This window comes from Carassius gibelio, chromosome B1, assembly GCF_023724105.1.
Source record: "Carassius gibelio isolate Cgi1373 ecotype wild population from Czech Republic chromosome B1, carGib1.2-hapl.c, whole genome shotgun sequence".
Lineage (NCBI taxonomy): Eukaryota > Metazoa > Chordata > Actinopteri > Cypriniformes > Cyprinidae > Carassius > Carassius gibelio.
In genome coordinates this window covers 28,918,191-28,941,927 of record NC_068396.1, presented here as the reverse complement: position 1 = coordinate 28,941,927, position 23,737 = coordinate 28,918,191, and the positions used below count along the sequence as shown (strand labels likewise).

The 23,737-nt window shown below is 36.5% G+C and overlaps 1 protein-coding gene across 1 annotated transcript in view; it reads left to right on the top strand.

Moving 5' to 3' along the window:
* The first annotated feature begins 5,585 nt into the window (after positions 1–5,585).
* LOC127948339 (VPS10 domain-containing receptor SorCS1) overlaps positions 5,586–23,737 on the top strand; it is a 148,701-nt gene continuing 130,549 nt past the window's right edge. The window contains exon 1 of the mRNA XM_052544761.1: positions 5,586–6,397. Coding sequence (XP_052400721.1) covers positions 5,723–6,397 — 675 coding nt within the window. The 5' untranslated portion in view covers positions 5,586–5,722. The remainder of the gene's footprint in view (positions 6,398–23,737) is intronic.

Here is a 23,737-nt window from a genome sequence, read left to right as displayed (position 1 = left end):
TAAGTTACATTTTGTTTACAAGCCGTTTTAATCATATATTTCTGCAAGTGAAACACAAATTGTGCGATTACACAAGGAACAAGATGTTAATTTATGTTTTTTTTTTTTCGTGGTGCTGAACTGAAGCGTTTACACAGTGAGCTGTCACGCCTCATCAAAGATCCCCAAAAATTGCATTTTTTGTCTGAATTTCCTGAAAAAATTAATAAAATTATTTGGTAACCGTGCGTACCAAACCGAAAATTTACGGTAAGAATATGAGTATGGTCACACCCATAACTGTAGTTATTTTTACTTAACTTCAATGCATAACTCGAGTCATTAGCGACCAAGGACATCATTCACTACCCTTTCCCTCCCTCCTTCATTTTTTAAAGTTAGACACAATCTTTCTTAGTATGTGATTTTAATCCAATCGTAGGATTGTCTTGGATTGTGTTAATCAAAATCAACAGTCTGGCATCACTAATATTTAGCCCTATTCGGATGGGACTAGTTTTACAGGGGGTCGTTAGAGAAATCTGTGTTTCACAGACGTAGCTACTTGGTGATTTTAATCCCGTCCGAATCTGCCACGTCTGTGTTTTTCTCACACAACCTCTGTGATAATTCCAGAGCAAATTACCTACCGTTTTTCAGCAAACTCAGTGATCCTCTGAGAAAACTAATCCCGTCCGAATGAGAATGTCTGTGATTGCCGGTGATATTTTATTTCACAACGCATTTCCTTGTGTGTTTTGGCCAACGTGAATTACCATAGATGCTCTTACCGCGCAGATGTTTGATGTATTTGCTTAGCGGCAAATAAATAATAATAAAAAAATAATACAAATAAAAAAATCAAGAGCAAGATTGCGTAAACTGTTAATACCGGCTATTTTAATATCAGCATCAGGTAAGATTACTCACGTTCATTTATGTACTCAGTTACATAATGTTTTAATTACATTTAACAATAATAATAATAAAAAACAAGTTAAACTAAAGGAACCACACATTAAAATTGTTTTGTTATACTAGCCATTTAGTATTTATTGTGTAATAATACTAAGGCAATCATTCTGAATAAATTCAATGCATGCATACAGAGCGCGTGATCTCTGTGACGCCCCGATGCATGGGAAGTCGTGGCCTAATGGTTAGAGGGTTGGACTCCCAATCGAAGGGTTGTGAGTTCTAGTCTCGGGCCGGACGGAATTGTGGGTGGGGGGAGTGCATGAACAGTTCTCTCTCCACCTTCAATACCATGACTTAGGTGCCCTTGAGCAAGGCATTGAACCCCCAACTGCTCCCCGGGTGCCGCAGCATAAATGGCTGCCCACTGCTCCGGGTGCGTGCTCACAGTGTGTGTGTGTGTGTTCACTGCTCTGTGTGTGTGCATTTCGGATGGGTTAAATGCAGAGCACAAATTCTGAGTATGGGTCACCATACTTGGCTGAATGTCACTTCACATTCACATTTTTCACATGCACAAATCAGACCCTCCCACCTCTGTAATAAACATGGAGATGTTAGTCCCGTCCGAATTGGTACATGAAAATCACAGATGTCAGGTGGTAAGAATCGAAACTCAAACATAGTTTAGAAAACTAGTCCCGTCCGAATAGTGCTTTTGATGGCAAGTTTTTTTAATCAATTAACATTTTTATGTTTTATTTCTAAGACTCATTCATGAAATATGAGAAAAAAACAAGTTTTTGTTTAAATCATTTGAAAAGCAGTTCTGACCTAAATTTTCAGATTCATGGAAGCGTTTGTATTTTCAAAATGCTTGCTTTTTTTCATGAATGAGGGAGACTTTACTGATATATGTTGTAATGTTATTTTGAATGTGTTGTACAGGCACTGTTATTATCTATATATTAACTTTTAGATTACTTAAGATTAAATGGTTGAACTCCATACAATGATTTGTAAATAAAAAAGATGTATAGTAAGATTTTTGTATGTTATTATTGTTTTCTTTATTTGCAGAGCTTATTGTGAAATGAGTCATGCAACGGAAATGTAACTATTGGATTATTTATTTATTTATTTTGCGAAAAGAGAGCTCTTCTTTTGAAGCATTATATTAAGCAATTTAAATGTGTTAAGCTTCAATGCTTCTTTCTTAAACTAAACTGTTTTACTATGTCATATTGATATTTCAGTCTCTGTTTACATTTTTTTTGTAGTTTTGTAGTTTTTGTAGTTTGTAATTTTTTTTTTCAGAGCACTGTCATTGCATTTTTTAAATACATTTATTCAGACTTATTTGACATGTCATTCTGTGTTTTAACTTTTCTTCCCAGTGCACAGTAGTTCTTCATGGCCTTCCTCTCAGAGAAGAATCCTTTTTCAAAACAATGTTGGCAAATACCTTTTTCTCTTTCATTAAACAATCCCACACACATCACATATGGGCTATCAATTACACTTCATTCAATTTGCACCAGATTAACCTCTGAATATCTTTTTTCCCCCTTTTTTTTACTTAAGCCCTTTTACATTTTTTTTTATGTGCATGTTGTGCTATAATTGTACATAGAGCATAAGATAATGGTCCAAAGTTAAATGTAAATTTGTGAGATTATTGGAAATGTAACATGAATTTTAATCTTGCTGTTGTTTTTGTTTAGGACTGTGAATGTGACATACACCAGATTTCCATCGGATTCTATCTGTGTTGGCAGTAGACAACCAGGAATCTCTATTTGGATGGTTTTTACAGCTCAAGTACAACTTTAATTTTATTCTTCAACTTTGAGGCTTTCTTTTCATTGAACACAAATCTCTGAAACCAAAACTACAGTCACTAAAAATCTTCTGATGATGAAAGTCAAGGATATTTGAGATTTAAAAAAACTCATTTTGCTCACACTCATGTCATTCCAAGCCCATAAGACTTTGGTTTGGTTTTTACATTTTGGTATTTTTCTACACAAATAAATTTTTAATGAAATATGAGTAGTTTCTGTCCTTTTGTTGACAGTAGGTAACCAAAACTTTAAATATATTAAAAAGGTCATTAAGGTGTACTTAAAGGGATACTCCACCCTCATTTTTTTTTTTTTTTCTTTTTTTTTTTTTTTTTTTTGTCATTGATCAAACCATAAAAGCTCTGTTCATCTTCGGAACACAATTTAAGATATTTTGGATGAAAACCTGGAGGCTTGAGACTGTCCCATAGACTGTCCCACAGTAAATAACAGTGTCAAGGTCCATAAAAGGTATGAAAAGTCGTCGTCAGAATACTCCATCTGCCATCAGACGTGCAATCTGGGTTATATGAAGCGACGAGAACACTTTTTGTAAGTGAAGAAAACTAAAATAATAACTTTATTCAATAATTCCATTGTCAACGGTCTCCTCTGTGTCACTCCATATAGCACTGTGCTGCGTATGCTCTTCTGTGTCATCCACACCACAATGGGTTTAAACTAATTCAATGTAATAAAAATGGAAAGGTTGACATTCGACATGATGACATTCATTCATTCATTCGCAAATAAAATCCTATGATCTCCTTTCCTGCAGGACCCACAATTAAATTATTTATTTATTTATTTATTTTCCTTTGCAGTCATTTTAGCAAGGTTTTACATACAGATTATAATGCTGTCAAAATAAGACCCTTTGTCGTGGTTAGTGTGCCAACATATAGTGCAACTAATCCACGAAACAGCTAAAAATTAGTACTGTCAAATCACAATTAATCGCATCCAAAATAAAAGTTTCTGTTCACAAATGCACGTATACTGTGTTCATTTATTATATATATATATATATATATATATATATATATATATATATATATATATATATATATATATATATATATATGTATGTCAATACCATATATGTATATATATATATACAAACATATTAAGTATATATTTTGAAAATATTTAAATTTGTATATATTTATATTATTATATTTAAGATTCTATCTAAATAGGTTTAATATATAAACAAAACATGTTTTTCTTAAATATATTCATGCATGTGTTTGTATTTATACACACATTATAAACTTAGTATACATATATTATGTAAACAAAAACTTTTATTTTGGATGCAATTAATCGTTTTACAGCACTGCTAAAAACACAATAGTATGCCACTTTGTTAACATTAAGTACTTATGCACATAGCTATAGACTGAACATGTAAAACATATCGTTTACACAAACACACACACACACACACACACACACACACACACGCACACACACACACACACACACACACACACACACACATATATATATATATATATATATATATATATATATATATATATATATATATTATTGCTTTTCTTGGTATTGACATTTGCTTTACGTAAATCCACACAATTTCTTTAATGTGAGCATGCAATCCATTTCTAAAGCAAAACAAGATGTGAGAACATGTTTTAATGAGCTGTATTCAGTATAGTATGTATAAACTTTGCACTAATATTCTTTCTTATTATGAAAGAGAAATATGGGCTCTGGAATAAGATAATGACTCTGCCCTTTTTTTAAACAATTTTTTAGCCATACTAATAATGGCTTGATGTGGCAAGGTATCTACAGATCTATAGCTCTCTCTTTAAGCATAAGAAAAGAGGGATCAAGAGAGACACTGAGATTATGTCCCCGAAGACATGAAAGTAGGCATACACTGATGTATATGGTAGATCAGGTATGGATTGCTTTCAGCATAACTAGCACATAATCAGAATTTTACAACAAAACCTTTAGTTGTCTATGAGTAGCCTACTATTTTTGAGGTCTGCTTTGGAGTTGGTTAGTTCAGTGGTTAGGATTGTTGTCTTGGAATTGGAGCACAATTTTAGACACAAAAACCTGATTGATGCGCATCAGATGCATTTGCAATTCTCTTATCGATCCAAAGGATGCTGTGGAGAATGTGATTTTTTTCCGGGACGTGCGTGAACATTAAATTAACGGAAATAAAAGGTAATCATTAGGTAAATCTTTATATCCGTCTCTAATTGTGGGGCGTTTATGGCATCAGATAAATATCTTTATTACTTTTTCAACAACGTTTCTTTAATCACAACAGTTCATCAGAATACTAAATAGAAGCTAGTTCACTTGGGAAGGTAACCAAGGCAAAACTTGCACTTATAATTTAAGATCTGTGGCGGACAGTACACAGATAGTCTAATCATTAGCTATATTATTCATGACGTTACGTATATATTTTATTTTTTTATTTTTTACTAAAAGTAACTCAATTCGCACACTACTATTAGTATGCAATCATTACCACTTATAGGCAAACGTCATAATTGTCTCTCGGGCTATTAATATGCGAATTACTATAGTGACAATGTGCTCAAGCTCTGAGTGAAATTCAATTTCTTTACGTCTGAAAGTTCAGTCAATGAGAGGCAACGCGACGAACAAAAGCGCAAAATTGCGTCCGCATTGTTTTATTGCAGAAAGCATTGTTGGAAAATGTCTGGGTGAATATGAATGTTGTGGCACTGGAAAGAATCGTGTCTTTATGGTCTTTCTCTCCTCTGTAATCCCCCGAGCTCCTCCCCTCAGCGCGTGGAGAGCTTCATTTGATCAAATCCTTCAAGTTGGAGCGTTTCGCTGAATCGCACTTTCCCACAACATCTCAACTGTGGCTGCTTCACCGCGCTGCAACTTGTATGAGGACTTCTTTCCGTCAATAACTGACGCTAAACAGAGGAAAAGGACAGTGTACCGTGGTGTTATCCGCGATGGAGAGAGGAATCAGATATTGCCGGGTTAATGCTTTCTGCACCCTGCTTTTGGTTTTGTTCGCTTGGGTTCCGGTGACCAAAACAGTGATAACTTGCAGGTCGTGTCACCTGCTGGATAAGTGGAGCGGTCGGGAATTATTGGTGAGGATGGACAGTGGTGTCGATTTTGGCAAAGTTGTTGATAAAAATGGAGACGGGTCAACGGCGCTGTTTAATTTGGCTGGTGCTGAAACTGGTCAACCCGACTGCGGCGCAACCGACAACTGCGAGCATGCTCACTCTGTGCGTAAAAGGAATACGGACAGTCTCCGCTCAGAGAAAATGCCACCCAATGATAAATGGAAGTCGATGCGCAGTAATGGCAGTAAAGTTTATAACGTCAAACGTCCAGGTTCGCAAGGTTCAGTCCCTGGAGAGCCCCATCGCCGAGTGCGTAGAAGCACCCAAGGACCCGGCTCGCCCCCAAGTGCGCGCTCGCTCCCGGCTTTTGGCATTAGCACCGGGCGGGCTGCGCGCAGAGTCCCCCGATCTGATCTGAGAGGGAACAGGGATGAGCGGAGAACGGCCACATCGCGACAGGAGGAGCTGAAACTTACCAGCTCTACCTTTGCGCTGACAGGAGATTCCGCTCACAACCAAGCCATGGTGCACTGGTCCGGCCAAAACAGCAGCGTAAGTGAACAAACAAACAAACAAACAATCCAAAAAAAATTAAATAAATAAATAAATCAACAACCTTAATTTGCTAAAGCTGAAACCCCGTTGTGAATTTTAGAGGCACTATTCCACATTCTGATCTAAATGAGTGTCCGAGCTTGCGTGCGTGCGCTTGCGTGAAGGCTGTGTGTGTGAGAGATTTGGGGCGCAGACACAGACGAACAGATGTCCATTGTTGATATCCAAGTGATTGATTCATATGCGTTTCACGCCAGTTTTTTTATTTTTAAAACTGTCTTGGTCTTTGATTAACCCTGGCGAAATGAAGTACACTTTCCTGTGCAACACGTTTCCTACTTATGATTGTTGGTGATGTTGGCTCACCAGCTGCTTCTCACGCTTTTGAATGTTAATGCTTTGGTATGCTTTGCAAGAGAGAGAGAGAGAGAGAGAGAGAGAGAGAGAGAGAGAGAGAGGAGAGAGAGAGAGAGAGAGAGAGTAATGCTTTGGTATGCTTTGCGAGAGAGAGAGAGAGAGAGAGAGAGAGAGAGAGAGAGAGAGAGAATACACCCTTTACACTTGGCCAGAATGGTGTGCTTGCTGGTTTTAGAGGGATTTTGGTTGCGGGAGACCACCTTGTTGACTGCCTAAATCAGCTTAACACCAGCTTGGCCAGTCTATGAGACCATCTCGAACCAGCTAAAACAGCATATCAGCTTGGGCTGGCTGGATGAGTTTTTTTTTTTTTTTTTTTTTCTGCAGCAGCGATATTTTTAGGTGATGACTACTGTAGGTCTTGTTTGTTACCTGAAACACTTTAGCAGAGATTTTGTGAGAATAACTTAATGAAACCCATTTCGTACAGAGCCACAATGAGTTGCAATTCCATTTTATACATATTGCACACTGATCTCTGGTGGATATTTAACCCATTTAATCTCAAATTATTATTATCAGATTTGTAAACTCATGCATGTTATTCTTTTATGGCCCCATGATATGTTATTAGTAAGACCCAACAGAAATTAGCAAACATACTTTAACACTATTATTTTAAATCAGCAGTTTTATGAGACTCAGTTGTTTACTGCTTTTTGTTTTCCGTCAGACTGTTTACTGTGCATGTGTACATGTCGTTTGAGCATGAGGCAGGTTCTATTATTATTTATTATTAATAATATACTGATACCTCAGGCCCTTTAGTACTAAATTTTAATAACAAATTTAATTGGCTCGAATAAAATTGGTTAATTGTTCTACAATACATTGAACTTAATAATCCATTATAATATTAAGTTAACTTTCTTTCTTTCTTTCTTTCTTTGTGTATTGTGATAATTTACTAAGGACTACAGTGTTTTGCAATGAGCTATAATGAGCATTTCCCACAATTCTCCTGCGCAATCACAATATCTAATCAGAGCAACTACAATTCACATGTAATTTCTCATCCCCATTATATCCCCCCCCACACCTCCCCCTCGCTTGTCAGAGCAGATGTTTTCTTGCCTTCAGGCAAAATCTGGGGGCATTTTCAGATTTAAACACTGTACTCACTAACACAACACATGTATTAGTGAGATGATTATGAGTGAAAACTTTCAGGATGGATATGGGGAAACGGTAACCTCAGGGGAATGAACGTCAGTGTGTCCCACCAGCAGAACTCGATCATTTCAGCTCAGAGCTACTGCCATTATCATATCTGTTAATTGAATTTTCCTGAAGTTGTGTTGTATGAATAGCATATTCAGTAGCTTCAATATATATATATATATATATATATGGTCTTTTTCATTCTCAGTAGGTATACAGGGAAACTTAACAATGGGCAAAGTAAAAAGACGACTTTCATTAAGTATTCCGTGTCATTGCAGTATAAGGAATAATTGAGTATGCCCAACGTTTTCTTCCTTAGGTACTTTATGAATAAATAAACAGCTGTAGTTTTTAATGATTTTTTTATTATGCAAATGGGAATGAGGATTAATGTTGGCTCTCTGTATATCACAGTGCCCAGAGTTGATAATGCTTGTGTATGTGTGTAAATTGGTGAACGCTGGCATTTGTTACTGTATTGTTGATCTATATGAGCATGCAAATGTGTTTATGCACATTAATATTTAGTGGTGATTGCTTATAAGACTCTATATTACAAATATACAGCTTATAACAACAGCATCTTTCATCATATATGTTTTTGAAAAACAGAGAAACAAGTAATATTATGTTAAAGCCATCTGATTATTCAATGGCTGGAGTGACTTCGCCTGAAGAAGTACCTGTCAGCCAGCAGAAGGAGAGAATCAAACATTTTTTGTAGCCAATTAGTAAGAAGTTAGTCACCAAAAGTTCCTGAGAACCCTATAAGATATGCAACTAACACCAGTTGTCATCTGTAAGAGTCTCACGCTAATGCTGTTAACTCGCTCAAATCTATTTCTGGCTTCTTTAGTGCAACACATGTAAGGGAAGGAGCAATATAACCCTATGTTACAAACTGACTCCTGAAATGCAATTAATTGGACGGTAAAAACATATTGTGCAGTCAACACTATGTCTTTGATTCAAGCCTGAACAGTATGATGGTTTACTGGATGTGGACATTTTTATTTTTATTTGAACTTCCTGTGGTTTACTTCTCTAAGGGCTTATCTGATAGATGAAACATTATCTTCCCTCATGTTGTATTGAATAACTATTTGCAATTATTTTTATTTGCACAGTGCTTTTCACTATATATATTGTTCCAGTGAAGCTTTACAAAGAATAGTGCCTTGCAAACCTGCTTGATTAATGCTTTATTTCCGAACTGAGTGATACTGAGGTTGTATTACTTTTTATTGAGTTATAAACCCTGTTTGTGTGATTCTTTGAAAGGCACAAACTCACATCAGCACTAACGGGTTAATATTTGTATTTTGAAAATATTAGACTGAAATAGCCATTTTATATTTCAAATACAGAGTGCAAAAGAAAAATAAATAAATAAATAAATTAAATAAAAACAAACCTTTCCTGCACTCAAACTCAATTGGGTTGTTCTGGGTCAAAATAACCCGATTGCTGGGTTTGTCCATATTTCACCCAGGGTTGTATGTAACCCAGCATTTTTTAGAGTGTGTGCACGGCTTTGTGGGTGGACGGCTGAAGGGCAAGCATTTTTTGTTTTTCTGATATGAACGTTAACTCTGCCATTAAGTATTTGGCAAGCAATGTAAATGAAGACAAATAACACTGAAAATGCCTTTGCTAGACAAAAACGAACAGCCACCACAAACATTTTACCCTTCGAGATAATTTCTCCTGTTGAAACAAATAACTCTCCAGTGTAACCGCATTCCAAGCATTCAATACCAGGTCTTTTTCTTTTTTTTTTTCAATTGAAAAATGAATAGTGCCCTACTGGAAATGGCAAACTCATAGCAGTATGGCACAATGACTTATTGCTAGAGTTACAAACCGGTTGCGTTTCAAGCTAATAATTCAGTTAAAGTCAACATGAAAACAGAACTGGCGATATTTAATTTCTTTATACGTTTTTCATGTCATAATGTGAAGGATTTATCGATAAATTTAATTCCAAAGAAAAGATCTCATCATCAGCGTAAAATTAGTAATGAATCTTTTTTTTTTGTTGTTGACCATAACTGTAAAATATCATAAATACACAATTATGTTTTTTGTTTTTTTCAAGATATTATAGTCAGTCAAATGATGATTTTAATAAAGCTCACATAAATACTCTTACTGAAAGGGTTTGCACACCAAAAAGTATTCAGACACTCTTCAGACACGACAAACATTTATTTACACCTGTTGCATGACAATATCTGGCAGATTATTTCTTAGTCCATTCCTTCGATCCTATTTGAGCTCTGTCTTTCTCTTGCACTCAAATCCAGTAATTAATCTGTGAATAATGGAAGTGTCAGCGGGGGATTCTTTATGGAGCAATCATGGCCATTAGAGTGCAGAATTTTATAAAGCAAGAGTAATCTGAAGATAATGAGATCAAATTAGATGCAGGTGTTGTCGTATTATTGTTTGCTTCTTTTAAGATGCAGGATTTCCTTACTGATCATTCCCTCAATTTAGGTCCTAATCCAGCAAGCCTGCATTTTTATTTTCTCTCAAGTGTCACAGTGATGTTTATTGTTCTCAAAATGTCATGATAGAAAGACAAAATCTACTGGCATATATACCCCTCTTGTAGGATTCATGTTTGACATTAAGGGCCAATTCAGAGCGCTGCTTCTCATGTTTACATTGATTGGCAAATGCATCTTTGTTGCTCTAAGGTAAACATCAAAGATAGAAACTTTAAATGAAAATGTTTTTCTTCAGTATTGATCTATTCAAACTACCTGTAAACATTGTGCTTTGCACTGAAGGTGATTTCACATGTTTTTGTTCAAAATATCTGGCCACAAATGCTTAATATAATGTCTGTCAAAAATTTTGCATTATGATTCTTACAATAATCTTTTTTTTTTTGTTTTATTAATTGAAATCAGCATTTCAGAAAAAAAAAAAAAAAAAAACTAGTATTTGTAGAAACAAAGATTTTTAGGAATACTAATCAAGAATACAGCTCTTTGTTTGCTTAGTATGATATAATAAAATGTTAATTCCTTTTAGTGATTAGGCTGTGATTTTAGAGTAAGTTTTTGTTGTTAGACTGTAACCTTGATTAATGCAATAAAAGGATCAAATCTTTTCAGTTGTTTCTCTATCATAGCGGATAGCCCTTTATAAATTCATATTGTTCAAGATTTGCTGGTGGCATTTTAACTTATGAAAGTATTAATGGTGGAACAAAGCACTGTTTCACAAAGGTCAAATGTAAAAAAAAAAAAAAAATCCCAGGATTCTGTGAGATTACGAGTACAATATTATTATTGACTGCTCTGTTAGCTGGACAGTGTTTAGTGGTGATCTGCATTTAATGTTGAAAGTTGTGTGAATATCAGAGCATTAGCTTGTTGTTTGCCATGTATCCAATAATGCACTTTAGGAAATGACAGAAGGTATTCAGTGAACTGGAAACCAGTTGAAGGACTGATGTAGTAGACTTTTACAGGCAGAAATGTGGTTTCCTACAGGGGGTGCCTAGTGGCTCAGAACACAGAACGCCAGGATGTTTTCTGGATCACTAGAAACATGTTCAAAAATAAAAATAAATATATGTTAGTAAGCAAGCATACAACGTAATCTGGTAGCATGCATCAATGCGTCTTGCTATTTTGTCTTCTAACGGAGTGAAATGAATGAAAGAATGAGTGAACGAACGAATGAATGAATGAATAATGAAACTCCAGGTCATATTTCAGACTCATGAAAGAAAGATAGAAAGATAGAAAGATAGAAAGAAAGAAAGAAAGAAAGAAAGAAAAGAAAAGAAAAGAAAAGAAAGAGACACTTTTAAGACTATTTTAAGACAGTTTCCCCCATTATTATTATTCTCATTAGATAATGTAATGTAGTATTTTTTTTTTGTAATGCAAATCAAATGCAGTACAACGAATATTGCCATGATGAATAAATATAATTTAAATAATATTTTACTTGTTTTAATTTACAGTTCAAATTAGTAGTAATGAGAGTAATGTTCATGTTCTTCTCTCCCTCCCTTCCTCCCTCCCTCATTCCTTCCTACCTTCTTTTCCTCCTAATTTTATTATTTTTGTTAATATATGTTCTTAAAAGATTTTGTGAGGCGTCATACTGTGTTTAGTTCCCTTTCTGTCGGTCATTGTTCACATCACGTTGAACAGGATCAGTTGTGTTCACACAGGGACTTAGTGCTTTCACACTCAGAGGTTTGGACGGGACCCCAACTACACTGGCATATCATTTGCCTAGAGTTGTTAGTGGTGCGCCTTGCCTTAAACAGACTCAAAGGGCGCTTATGAGGCAAGCACGTGCTGGTCCGAATGGACAACCTGGCGACCATTGCATACATCAACCGACAAGGTGGTCTGCGCTCATGTCTGAGATCACTTCGTGCCATTCACATTCTGGGTCAGCTCAACCGTACCTCCGATGAACTACACTTCCAGGAGAATGGAGAGTCCATCCCCAGATGGTCCGGCTGATTTGGAGACGTTTCGGAGCCCCTCAGGCAGAACTATTTGCATCTCCAGAGCCTTCTAACTGCCAGTTGTTTCACACCCTAACCGATGGAACCCTCAGCATGGATGCAGTGGTACACAGTTGGCCACGGGGCCTTCGTAGGTATGTGTTTCCCCCAGGGAGGATGAAATGCAGCTTCTGCTCATGGTGCCTTATTGGTGCCAGAAATAATGCTCCTCATGACAGCCCCTCCTTGGCAGATTTCTCTGAGGAAGGATCTGCTGACTCAGAGATGGGGCACCATGTGGCACCCGCGCCAGACCTCTGTAAACTTCATGTCTGGTCCGTGGATGGGATGCAGAGGTTCTAGGTGACCTACCCCAGGAGACAGTGGAAACCGTCACTTCGGCGAGAGCACCATCTATGAGACACAATTACAATAAGACTCCCGTAAATGCCAGATCAGGGTCGTGCTTTTCTCTCTACAGCAAGGGTCTCCCTCCACCCTTTAAGTATATGTCGCTGTGATTGCTGCTAACCATGACCCCATGGAAGGAAAGTCGGTAGGGAAGCATGACCTGGTCATTAGGTTCCTTAGGTAGGCAAGAAGGTTAAATCCTTGCTGCCCCCCTCTATGCCTTCTTGGGACCTGTCTCTAGTGCTCAAAGCACTACAGCAGGGTCAGTTTAAGCCTTTGCGGTCAGATGAGCTGAAGTTTGTATCAATGAAAATTCTGTTACTGCTTGTACTAGCTTCCATCAATAGGGTAGGGGACCTGCACGCATTCTTGGTCGACTTCATGAAAACCCATTAAAAATTTGAAAAAGAAAAACTCATTAACTCGGTTCGTGCCTAGAGATTGGGCCAGCTGACTCCTTGATTTCCAAGGTTCCTACTACCCCCTTCAGGTATCAGGTAGTGAACCGGCAAGTGCTGCCCTTGGAGGAGGCAGACCCAGCCCTAGCTTTGCTTTGTCTCGTTTGGGCCTTGAGATAGTACGTAGACAGGACACAAAGCTTTAGGACATCTGCCTGCCTCTTTGTCTGTTACAGAGGCAGGCAGAATGGGAAGACCTAAGCAGAGGATGTCCCACTGGATTGTGGATGCCATCACCCTGGCTTTTAGGCACAGGGTGTGGCCTGCCCACTCAGGTTGTGATCTCACTCTACTAGAAGTATTGCATCCTCCTGGGCACTTGCTCGTGGAAACTCGCTGACAGATATTAGCAGAGTTGTGGGCTGGGTGACCCCAACACATTCGCTAGATTCTATTTCCTTCATGTGAAGCCGGTATCCTCCTGTGTCATCACCTCAAATGGGTACTGAGGCACTGAGGGGCCCATTTTAGTGTCCGCTTTGCTAAAACACTCCAGAGTATCTGTACTGTAGACCCTGTTGAGCTCCTCCATCCCCTCAGCAGACAAACGTGGCAGAACGTCTGGTCTAGGCTCTCACTCAATGATTCCTTGAGAACCGGCAGAGGGCTGGGTTTCATATCTGGAGAGTAAAAAGATCCCACATGTGTAAAGTCCTATATATAGCCTCAGAGCCTTTGTTTCCGCAGCAGAATTCTGCCATTTCCAAGAGGGCTATAATCACCTCTAATCTCCCATATGCACCTTAACAGTTGTTCTTGTGTAAGTGCTTCTGAAACCTCCTTCAGGAACATTCCAGTCCCAAGTGGTATGGGTAAATTTACCCAGTGTTATCCAATCTCATTGAGTGGGTAGTACTATGACAACAGTGATGGACTTCTTGTTGCGAGCCCCAGCCTACACCAAAAAGGGGCACAGGCAGCTCGCACAGGACACTGAAAGGGGAAGCATCATTGGCACTATGATCAGCGGCAGCTGGGTGGAATCATCGCATGCCTATGTCCAATGTTTAGTTTATACTCAAAGTAGATATGTCTCTCTAAGCAAGATCCCAATTCCTCTGTCACCAACGTGACGTCTCCATTCCCTCCTTCAGGGAACAATGGTTACATACGTAAACAAGTTCAGATATCAGACTTAATTTCTTGTCCAGCCCCATATTTCACATATAGTCAAGCTGCAATATATTTTTGATGTATTAACTTCAATTTCAGTTCAAGACAAGTGTAAGTCAGACCTGCTCTGTAGTCATGATCATATTTTGCTCCATGACTCATAAAGGCCAAGAAACACACACACACACACACACACACACACACACACACACACGCACACACACACACACAATTCTACCATTCTTGAATGTAAAAAATTTCGAAATATGACTCATATGTGAGAAAATAATGTGTATTGTTGTTGTGTTTTGTACAAATGTCAGAAAATCTCTGGAAATTAGATCATCTTCTAATAAGGGTCTGTAATTAATGAAAATGTATATCTGTCACTGCTGTATTTCATGATAAAGAAGACAGCAAGCTAAAAGTAGGCTTTAAAAAAGTGATCTTCTCAAAATGTTAATTAACACAGTGAGTGTTGACGTTACTCTGAGTGGAGACAGAATGACTGCAAGAGAAACATGTCCAACGGAATGAGAGATAAACAGGAGTGACATATTACTGTGTGGAGATAACACACAAAAGTCTTCTTCTCCCAGCATGCATTTTATTCTTTGTGACGGGGGTGAGCAGTACTTAAAACTAGTCAGGGGTTTCCATATCCCAGAATGCAGTGGGAAACACCCATCTCGGCCATAGACAGCCTGCTCAGTGGCACAAATTGAATTCCAAGCAATCTGTGGCCACAGGAACAGAAGTGAAAAAAGCCAAAGAAAACATTTTTTTTTCAGTAGAACAGAATCATGCTGAAAGATGAGACGACAGATTGCAATAATTGTACATGTTAGCCATTGCATGCTGGAGAAAGGCATGGCTAAACTTCACAAATCTACTGAGATTACAACATCTGAATAAAGCCATTATTGCTCTTGCCTCACACACTGCCAGTGATTATTACCTCTCTTCTCCTCTCGAGAGAAAAGCAATTTGGTGATATTGACATCTGTGTTGTGATTTACTTCAGACTAAATGGCAGTTAAGGGATTAATCCACGTAAATGTCTGGTAATAAACCATCTAGTATGAAGAATGTTATATAGAATAATTCTCAAGTAGAAAGCTTCGATCGAATGCTCCAAAAAGTGACACTGGGCAATTAACATTCCTAAAATATATAGTTAATGCTTTCTTTATGTGAAATTGAACAGCAGAATATTTTCAGAAGAAAATGTGAGTGGAAGAAAACTTGGCATCACAATGCTTGGGTGTCCTGTGGGGTTGCCAGGTTGTTGAAAGGCATTTGGAGTGGTTTTTATTGCGTCATAATGCAGTTTCAAGATGTTGCATTCGGGTTGTTATGTAGTTGTTAACAAGTTCTTCATGTTTTTTATGGGTTTCTATTAAGTTTTAGTGTGTTCTACGTGGTTTCAGGGTGGTTGTTAACAAACTGTAAAGTTTTTAACTGACATCCCCTGTTTTGAACATACATGTAAAAAGGCATTATGCAAACTTAACAAACTTAAATGGTACTAACTTATTAAGGTTGGTCTCTATTTAAATAAGAAAATAATTTATCAATAAATTATTACTTAAGCATTTAAAAAAAAATAATGTAAAAAAAAGTTATAGAAGTTTGTCTGCTGTAAAGAAAATGTATTGTGCTATTTTATGTAAAATAAATATTTTGTAAAAAAAAGAAAAAAAAAAGAAAAAATCAAAGCCATATGTCTAAATATGTTGTGCTCCAAATTTGAAGTTGATATTCCAAAGTTTGGTTCCTGTGATATACCAAAAATAGCCACCAGGTGACACCCAATCTCTGTATAATTAAAAAAAAATACATCTTCCTGTCAAAGATCTGTACATTTCGGTTACAATAATCACCAAATAAAAAAATCTGAGAATTTCCAACAATAAGTATTTTGCCAAGATTATAAAATGTTTTGATTATAAAATACTGTAGTAAAGTTTGTGACTCTTGAAACTCCCCACTAGGGGGAGGAGCCTGCTAAGAGGATTTCAAATACCATTTACATGGTTATGCAATCTCCATTTCAAAACTGTTTTCACAGGATGAGTGTTTATGCTTTTGAATGATATCTAATTTACAATGATTACTAAATATGTGGTGGGAAGAAAGTCAATAAAAAAGAGCACTGTGACAGTTAACAGGTTAAAATATCTGTTATATTATTTTTATTGATTGTTTCTAAAATAAAGCAGTGCAAAGGGTTCTAAAAGAAAACTATATATTTGAAAGGAAAAATATACTGATATACATTTGGGTGTGTGTAGGTATTACGGTGGGTTGGGGTGTGAGATACAGGCTAAGGGAATCAACATGGATCTCTGTTGAGAGCACAGAAAAGCCAAATCAATCTTACACGTGTAATTGACATTCCCTCTGGATGCTATTAAACATGCAGCACCTCAATACCGGCTGCTGCCACGCTACAGCCCAAACTTGCTCACACCCTCCAAACTAGCTGACAACCAAAAACAACTGGGAAACGCTTAAAGACATTGATGCAGAGGCCTAAATGGATTGAAAATGCAGCAGCCAGGCCCTATTTTTGAACTTGATTTGGCTTAGTGGACGTTTTTAATCGCCAGACGTAAGGAAGGAGAATCCTACTGCATTCAGAAAAAGACATCTGTTTCAGAGTGCTGATGTAAGTGGTAAAATGAACAAAATAGTGTCCAATTTCAAAGAGACAAGTGGTGCCTTGAATAACATCCAAATGTAAACTTAACCCTCTGGAGTCTAAGGGTACTGTATTTTTGGGGCCTGGAGAAGTTTTGTCATGCCCTGACATTTGTGCTTTTTTCAGTTTCTTATAAATACCTAAATGGCTAAAGTCTAGTCTCACTGCAATCAGCCACACTCGGCTATAATAATATGTGTGCAGCATGTATGTACATGATTGTGTTTTTGAGAAAAAAATGTTAGGCGTGGTTAGTGAAAAACTAAAAATGTTAAATCACTTGAATATGTCAAAAAAAAAAAAAACGGTTCCCGTGACTGTTGAGAACTGGAGCTTGTGGCCTAGAATTTTTCTTTCTAAATGATGTGAAAATCATCTTGTTTACTCACTTACTGAAAACAATATATTGATTTAAATTTTCTAAGACACTTTTTGTTTGTAAAAGTCATATGCGAGTAAGTGTCAACTATCATGAATATCTAATATATAATGAATATTTTGATCAACGTTATAATTTACTTTTTTTCCCTCATAATTTATACCTTTGCACATACTGTTTCCGGACTAAAAAAATAAATGAATCACCTAATTCAACTTATAAACATAAGTTCAGTTCCTGCCTTAAATCTTTTAAGTATAATCAAGTTTATCATTTTAGCTTGAATGACATTATACAAACTTAATAAAAAAAAAACATAATAATAAATGCAACATAAATAAAAATTATTTTATATAACTGAAATTGCTCAAATTATTTTGATGAGTTACTGTAAAAACATAAGTTACCCGTGACTTACTGATCATATACATTTCTTTGGAATATATATTTGAAGTACTTAATTCAACAACAACAACAACAAAAGTATAGTTAGGCCAAAAAGAGCTAAAACATTCTTCCAACTTTTTTCTGTCGTGTTTCACAAAAGAAAGAAAGCCATTTGCAATGACAACAGTGTGAGTAAATAATGAGATAATTATTATTAAGCAGTGAACTATACCTTAAGCTATATTTTGGTTGAGCTATATTGTGAATAAAGTCACAGCTAAAGGCCTTTGTTAGCCACAATGAACAGCACAATTCTGTATTCAAAATAAAGCATTCATGTCAGCTCAACAGAAGTAAAAAAAAAAAAAAAAGCTAAATTAATATTCCCTGGAAAGCAACATCAAACAGCTGTCGTGGAAGAATGCAACAACCTCTGTGTGAAGGTATGGCATATCAAAGGCCGGTGTAAATTAATGTATTAAATAAGTAAGGTGTTTTTTTTCTTCTTAACCTTCCTGTGAGTCCTTTGAAGAGGCCAGCAAAACAAAACATTTTAAAAAAGCAATGTGCAATTTGATTTACTGAGTAGCTGATTTGATACTTTCTCCAGCTTAACCCATTTTTTTTTTTATGTGATTTGCGTTCAGAAGCGGTGTAGTGCACCACCTTATGCAAGCTCAGATAAAAATAAAGAAAGAAATAAAGAAATAAAATATTGAGGTATGGTGTGTGCCAGTATTAGGCTAGGCCCATCTGTGTGAGACATCTTTGAAAAGACATTTCGTAGATGGATGAAGACATCTGGAGGCACCTGCCACATCTGCTTATGTCTAAACATGTTTACCTCACTTTCCTCAAGCGTGCTAAAAGATTGCACTCCTCTTAGCCGTAGCTTTGATCAAGTGTTTCCATGTGCCACCTTTCTCATGGCTGTTAGGAGACATTAGCTCCTCCACTGGTCATTTATATTCAAAACAAAGACATTACCAATTTAAATGATTCCACATGGCTTAAGCACTCATAAACAGCCTCTTATAAACGGTTTAACAAATACCTTACACATCCAGTTTTGACTAAAAGCGGTCATAATAAAAAATAAATTCATAATTTGGTTAGTTATGTTATTTGTACTTATTTACTTGATATATAAAAAAATATATATATATATTCTAATCAGACGAAGCTTGATTGTTTTCATCAGAGCTTCACAATTTTGAGGGGGAAAAAATATTTCTTTTTTTTTCAATAAAATGAGCAGTTAGCACTAGGGCTGGGTTTTGAAACTAATTTCATGATTTGATTTGATTCTCATTCACAAGCTTGTGATTTGATTAGATTCAACATTGATTATTTTGGATATATACCAGGTACACATGCAAAATTTACTCAAGTAAAAAAAAAAAAAATCATATTAAAAGTAAAAAGCACACTGCTTATTGTGATATATTGGATGGGAGCTGCCCTTCAGTGTTCCATTCATTAACTGATAAAGGGCTAGAATAATCAATATTGTTTCTTAAAAATGAGAATCAATTAAATATGTGATGTTAACATTTTTTACCCAGCACTAGTTACTACCTTGTTTCTGTACTTTAGGGTGCAATATTTAGCCAAAAAGTGTGATTATGAAATGTGATTATTTTGATCAGAGCTGCATAATTTTGAGGAAAAACTTTAGTCAAGGTTTTTGTAATAAACATTACCACTCAGATTTCGATTACTAGTCTGCAAATTTTGTCCAAAAACTGTGATTATATACTATACAACAACAACAACAGCATCTATTCTTATTCTTATTCTTAAAAAAATAAGAATATTAAATATGAAACAAAATATAAAATGCTTTGTAATATTTCACTGTTAAAATAAGCATTCAATAATAATAACTGTAAAATTATAGCACAATACAAAACCTATATATATATATATATATATATATGTGTCTGTGTGTGTGTGTGTGTGTGTGTGTATAACTAATAGTAATATTAGTAATAATAATTAACAGTAGTAGTAGTAGTAGTAGTAGTAGAAATATATTTACAGTACAAATGTAAAATAACAATACAAATATGTACAAATGTCTTATTTTTATTTCTATTTTTTTCTAATTATTAATAATAATATCTTTACAGTACATCTGTAAAATAACATTGCTAATATGTACGAATGTCTTACTTTCTTCAGTTTCAAACTTGGAATGATAGAGCTGTTACTTTGGTAGAAAAAGTGCATTTATTTTGGTGGAAAACAGTGGTTTATACACACTTCTCATTACAGGTTTGGGAGAATGCTTGATGCTTTTCCAAATGCACGTTCTGAGCGACCCGAATTGTAAACTGAGCCGCTCTGTGACAACTCTGAGCCGCTCGCGTTACTTTGAAACACACGGCACATATAATTGTTTAATTAAATCACAGCTTTGAGATTTTATCACCTCAATAGGCTTACAGTAGGAGGCTATAACTCTGTTTTGGTTTCATTTCAATTAACTATAACCCTAATTTTTATTAATAGTATTATTTTAACATTAGTATCTTTAATCGTATTTATGCAGCCTGTGTCTTATAAAACTAACAAGCCACTTGAGTCTGTGCACTACACAAATTTTACCACTATTTAATCGTTTTCTGCCAGTCCCGCTTCATCTTGTGCTAAGGAACACACTTTACCCATGATGAAATCACTTTAGCGCACGACCCGTGGCTTATTGCTTTAATATATGCTAGGCACTTTATTCTCAAAGCTTAGCAGGTGATTTAAACGTAACAAGGTTTTTCATTTCACGTCTTCTCTGGCCTTGAAGAGTTTCTTCATGTTGTTGTGAAGGTATACATGTTTTCAAATTACCCCGAGGCACTGGTAAGTGATGATAGGCGTCTGATAATTGTATCCATCCCTCTTCTCCGTCATCTCCCTTTCCATCAGCTTTCATTTCCACTGTCTTAATGTTTTCGCAAATGAAACCAGGGGGCCGGGGAATAAAGATGGCACTGTCCGACCTGTTTTTTTTTCCTCCTTCCGTCGGTCTGTAATTTATATGTAAAGCAGCGTGGGAAGTGCAGGTGGAAAGATGATGAATTAGTTAAGCACAAAACCGCAACAGGCCGCAGATCATTAGTGATCAGACCATTCGGATTGGCAAAAGAGATCAGGATTAATTGATTTATCCACACGCCCCATGGGCCACTTCACTATGGGGGAAAGATGAGGTTGGAACACTTAAAGAGGGGGTTGGCATCTCCATCGTGCTCGCTCACACTCTCGACAAGATAAGCAGAAAGAAACTCGGGTCGTGCGAGGTAAAAGCAAGCATCAGACACGGTCCATGCTGCGAGCTTTGTACCTCGGAGAAACTGAGAAGATCCGTACTGAAGAAAACAGATGTATGCTATTCACAAATTTACACAATGTGCCGTTTGTGCATTTTTTGTTAGCCTGACACAAGTAGGGGGAATAATAAAATATATTTTTTGGTGGCTATATATTTTTTCTGTGACCAGCTATGTCACATCCTTCCCTTTTAAGTCTCTTAGCGCTGCCAATCAAACAGACTAGTGTACTTGCTCCAATGCATTATTAATCGATTCATCCCATTCATCATTTATTGAACCAGGTGGTCTGCCTTTTAAGTTAAATAGGCATCACAGACATTCATTTGATAGGTGGAGAAGAGGCTGGGGAATATATAGAGATCGGCTGGTGACTTGAAAGTCGTCCGAGCTGTAGAAATGAGCGCCGTCAGGATTCACACAGAGAGATGCAGGAATGAAAGAGCGAGAGTCGATTTCTCAGGGTATTGCTCTTATGTTCAACCCCACAGATCCTTCTTTAATTCTCACCGCCTTGAGGACGCGCTCCAGCTCTGATTGTGTGTCCTTACATTTTAATTTCCCTTTAAACCTTCGACGAGTTGGAATGAAAGCCCTCAGTTCTGGCTAATAGATGGAACATCACATTTTAGATTAAATGCATCACATATATATATATATATATATATATATATATATATATATATATATATATATATATATATATATATATATAGTTTGGTTTAATAAGTCTTGCTCTTAACTGTGCATTCATTTGTATGAAACTTTCTTTTTCAGTTGACGGTGAATCGAGCCTTATTAGCTGCACAAAATTCAGACTCAATAAAAAAAAAAAAAAAAAGAAGAGAGATTTCTTAAACTAATTTAATGAGCGACATTCCAACTGGATTCCATTTACATGTCCATTGATTTTTGGTGTAGATGTTAAGCTATAAAAATTGACATATAAATATGTTTCAATTTCTGACAAAAGGACCACATCTTAAAACAGTACTGCGATTTCGAGTTCAGAGCAGCACTGGATTGCAAAAGTAATGACTTTCCAAACATTGTCAAGCTGAAAGAAGCCATGCATTATTGCTTTTCCGTGGTTTTTAATATTGTTTTCTTAAGATCAAATCTTTCTTCTGGTCTTAACATTAAAAAAGGTTTGAGTGTTTCTTTAGATATTTCTATATACCGTATTTTCCGGACTATAAGTCACACTTTTTTCATAGTTTGGCTGGTCCTGCGACTTATAGTCAGGTGCGACTTATTTATCAAAATTAATTTGACATGAATGGAGAGAAATTAACCAACAGGAAACATTACCGTCTACAGCCGCAAGAGGGCGCTCTATGCTCCTCAGTGCTCCTGTAGCATACACTGAAAACATAGAGCGCCCTCTCGTAGCTGTAGACAGTAATGTTTTCTCTTGGTTCTTGGTTCTAAATAAATGCGACTTATATATGTTTTTTTCCTCATCATGACCTATTTTTGGACTGATGCGACTTATACTCAGGTGCGACTTATAGTCCAAGAAATACGGTAAAGAATATCGCTTGAGCTCTAGGGCAAAGTTAGACCAATGTATGGTCATATTATATTCATCAAAATTCTTGTGTATATTTCAATAAATTAATAAATAAATAATGCAACATTCAATGTATTTATACACTGTGATTTTTGTTCAGACTTTGTAAATGAAAGTGAAAAGAAATTGTCAAAAATAATTTCTTGATGCAAAATATCTTAATGGTCCTTAATGGTGAACACACAGTGAGCACTGCACAAACTGTTGGGCCTGCTCACTAGAATTAGGCTTTTCTCAGCAAGATCATGAATTACAGACCTGCAGATATGAGTGTACGAGTCTATGCAAACCCAGCAACCTAACAGAAACATCATGCTGTTAACTAATGATGTAAACCTGTGCATTAATTATCACCTTACATGTGCTGTACAGCCATCAGTGTCCCAAACCTTCTTCTGAAACCGTCCGCCTGTGCCCTCCACTACACCTTGGTTTGAGGCAAATGGGCAATACTTCCTCTTCCCCCGCTGGTTACCACGCTTCTAACTTCACACCCGTCTGGCTCATGCTCCTTGGACCCCGGCTGGCACATCCACAGGCAATCTGAGCCAGGGTTGGCAGACACCTGCATCCTGCAAAGCCGTGCCAGTCCAGGTACCACTCTTCTCCAAGCAGATGGTACTGCAGCAAAACGGAAGAGAGGAATATGAGCCCAGATGCAAACGGATGAACAAAGAGCATAAGGAAATATGCAGTGAAACATTTCAATGACAAAAATGTGTTGAAAGCAATATACCGGGGAATAAAAACCGGAGCACTGCAGAGGACGAAGGCAGATATATAAAAAAATCAAAACAGAAAAGTGATTTTTTTTTTTTTTATATTGAGGTTAATTATTTACATTTTAAAGAGAAATTCACCCTACATCGAAAATTGAAAAGTGTAATTTACTCCAGGTTTTCCCCCAAACTTTCAGTGA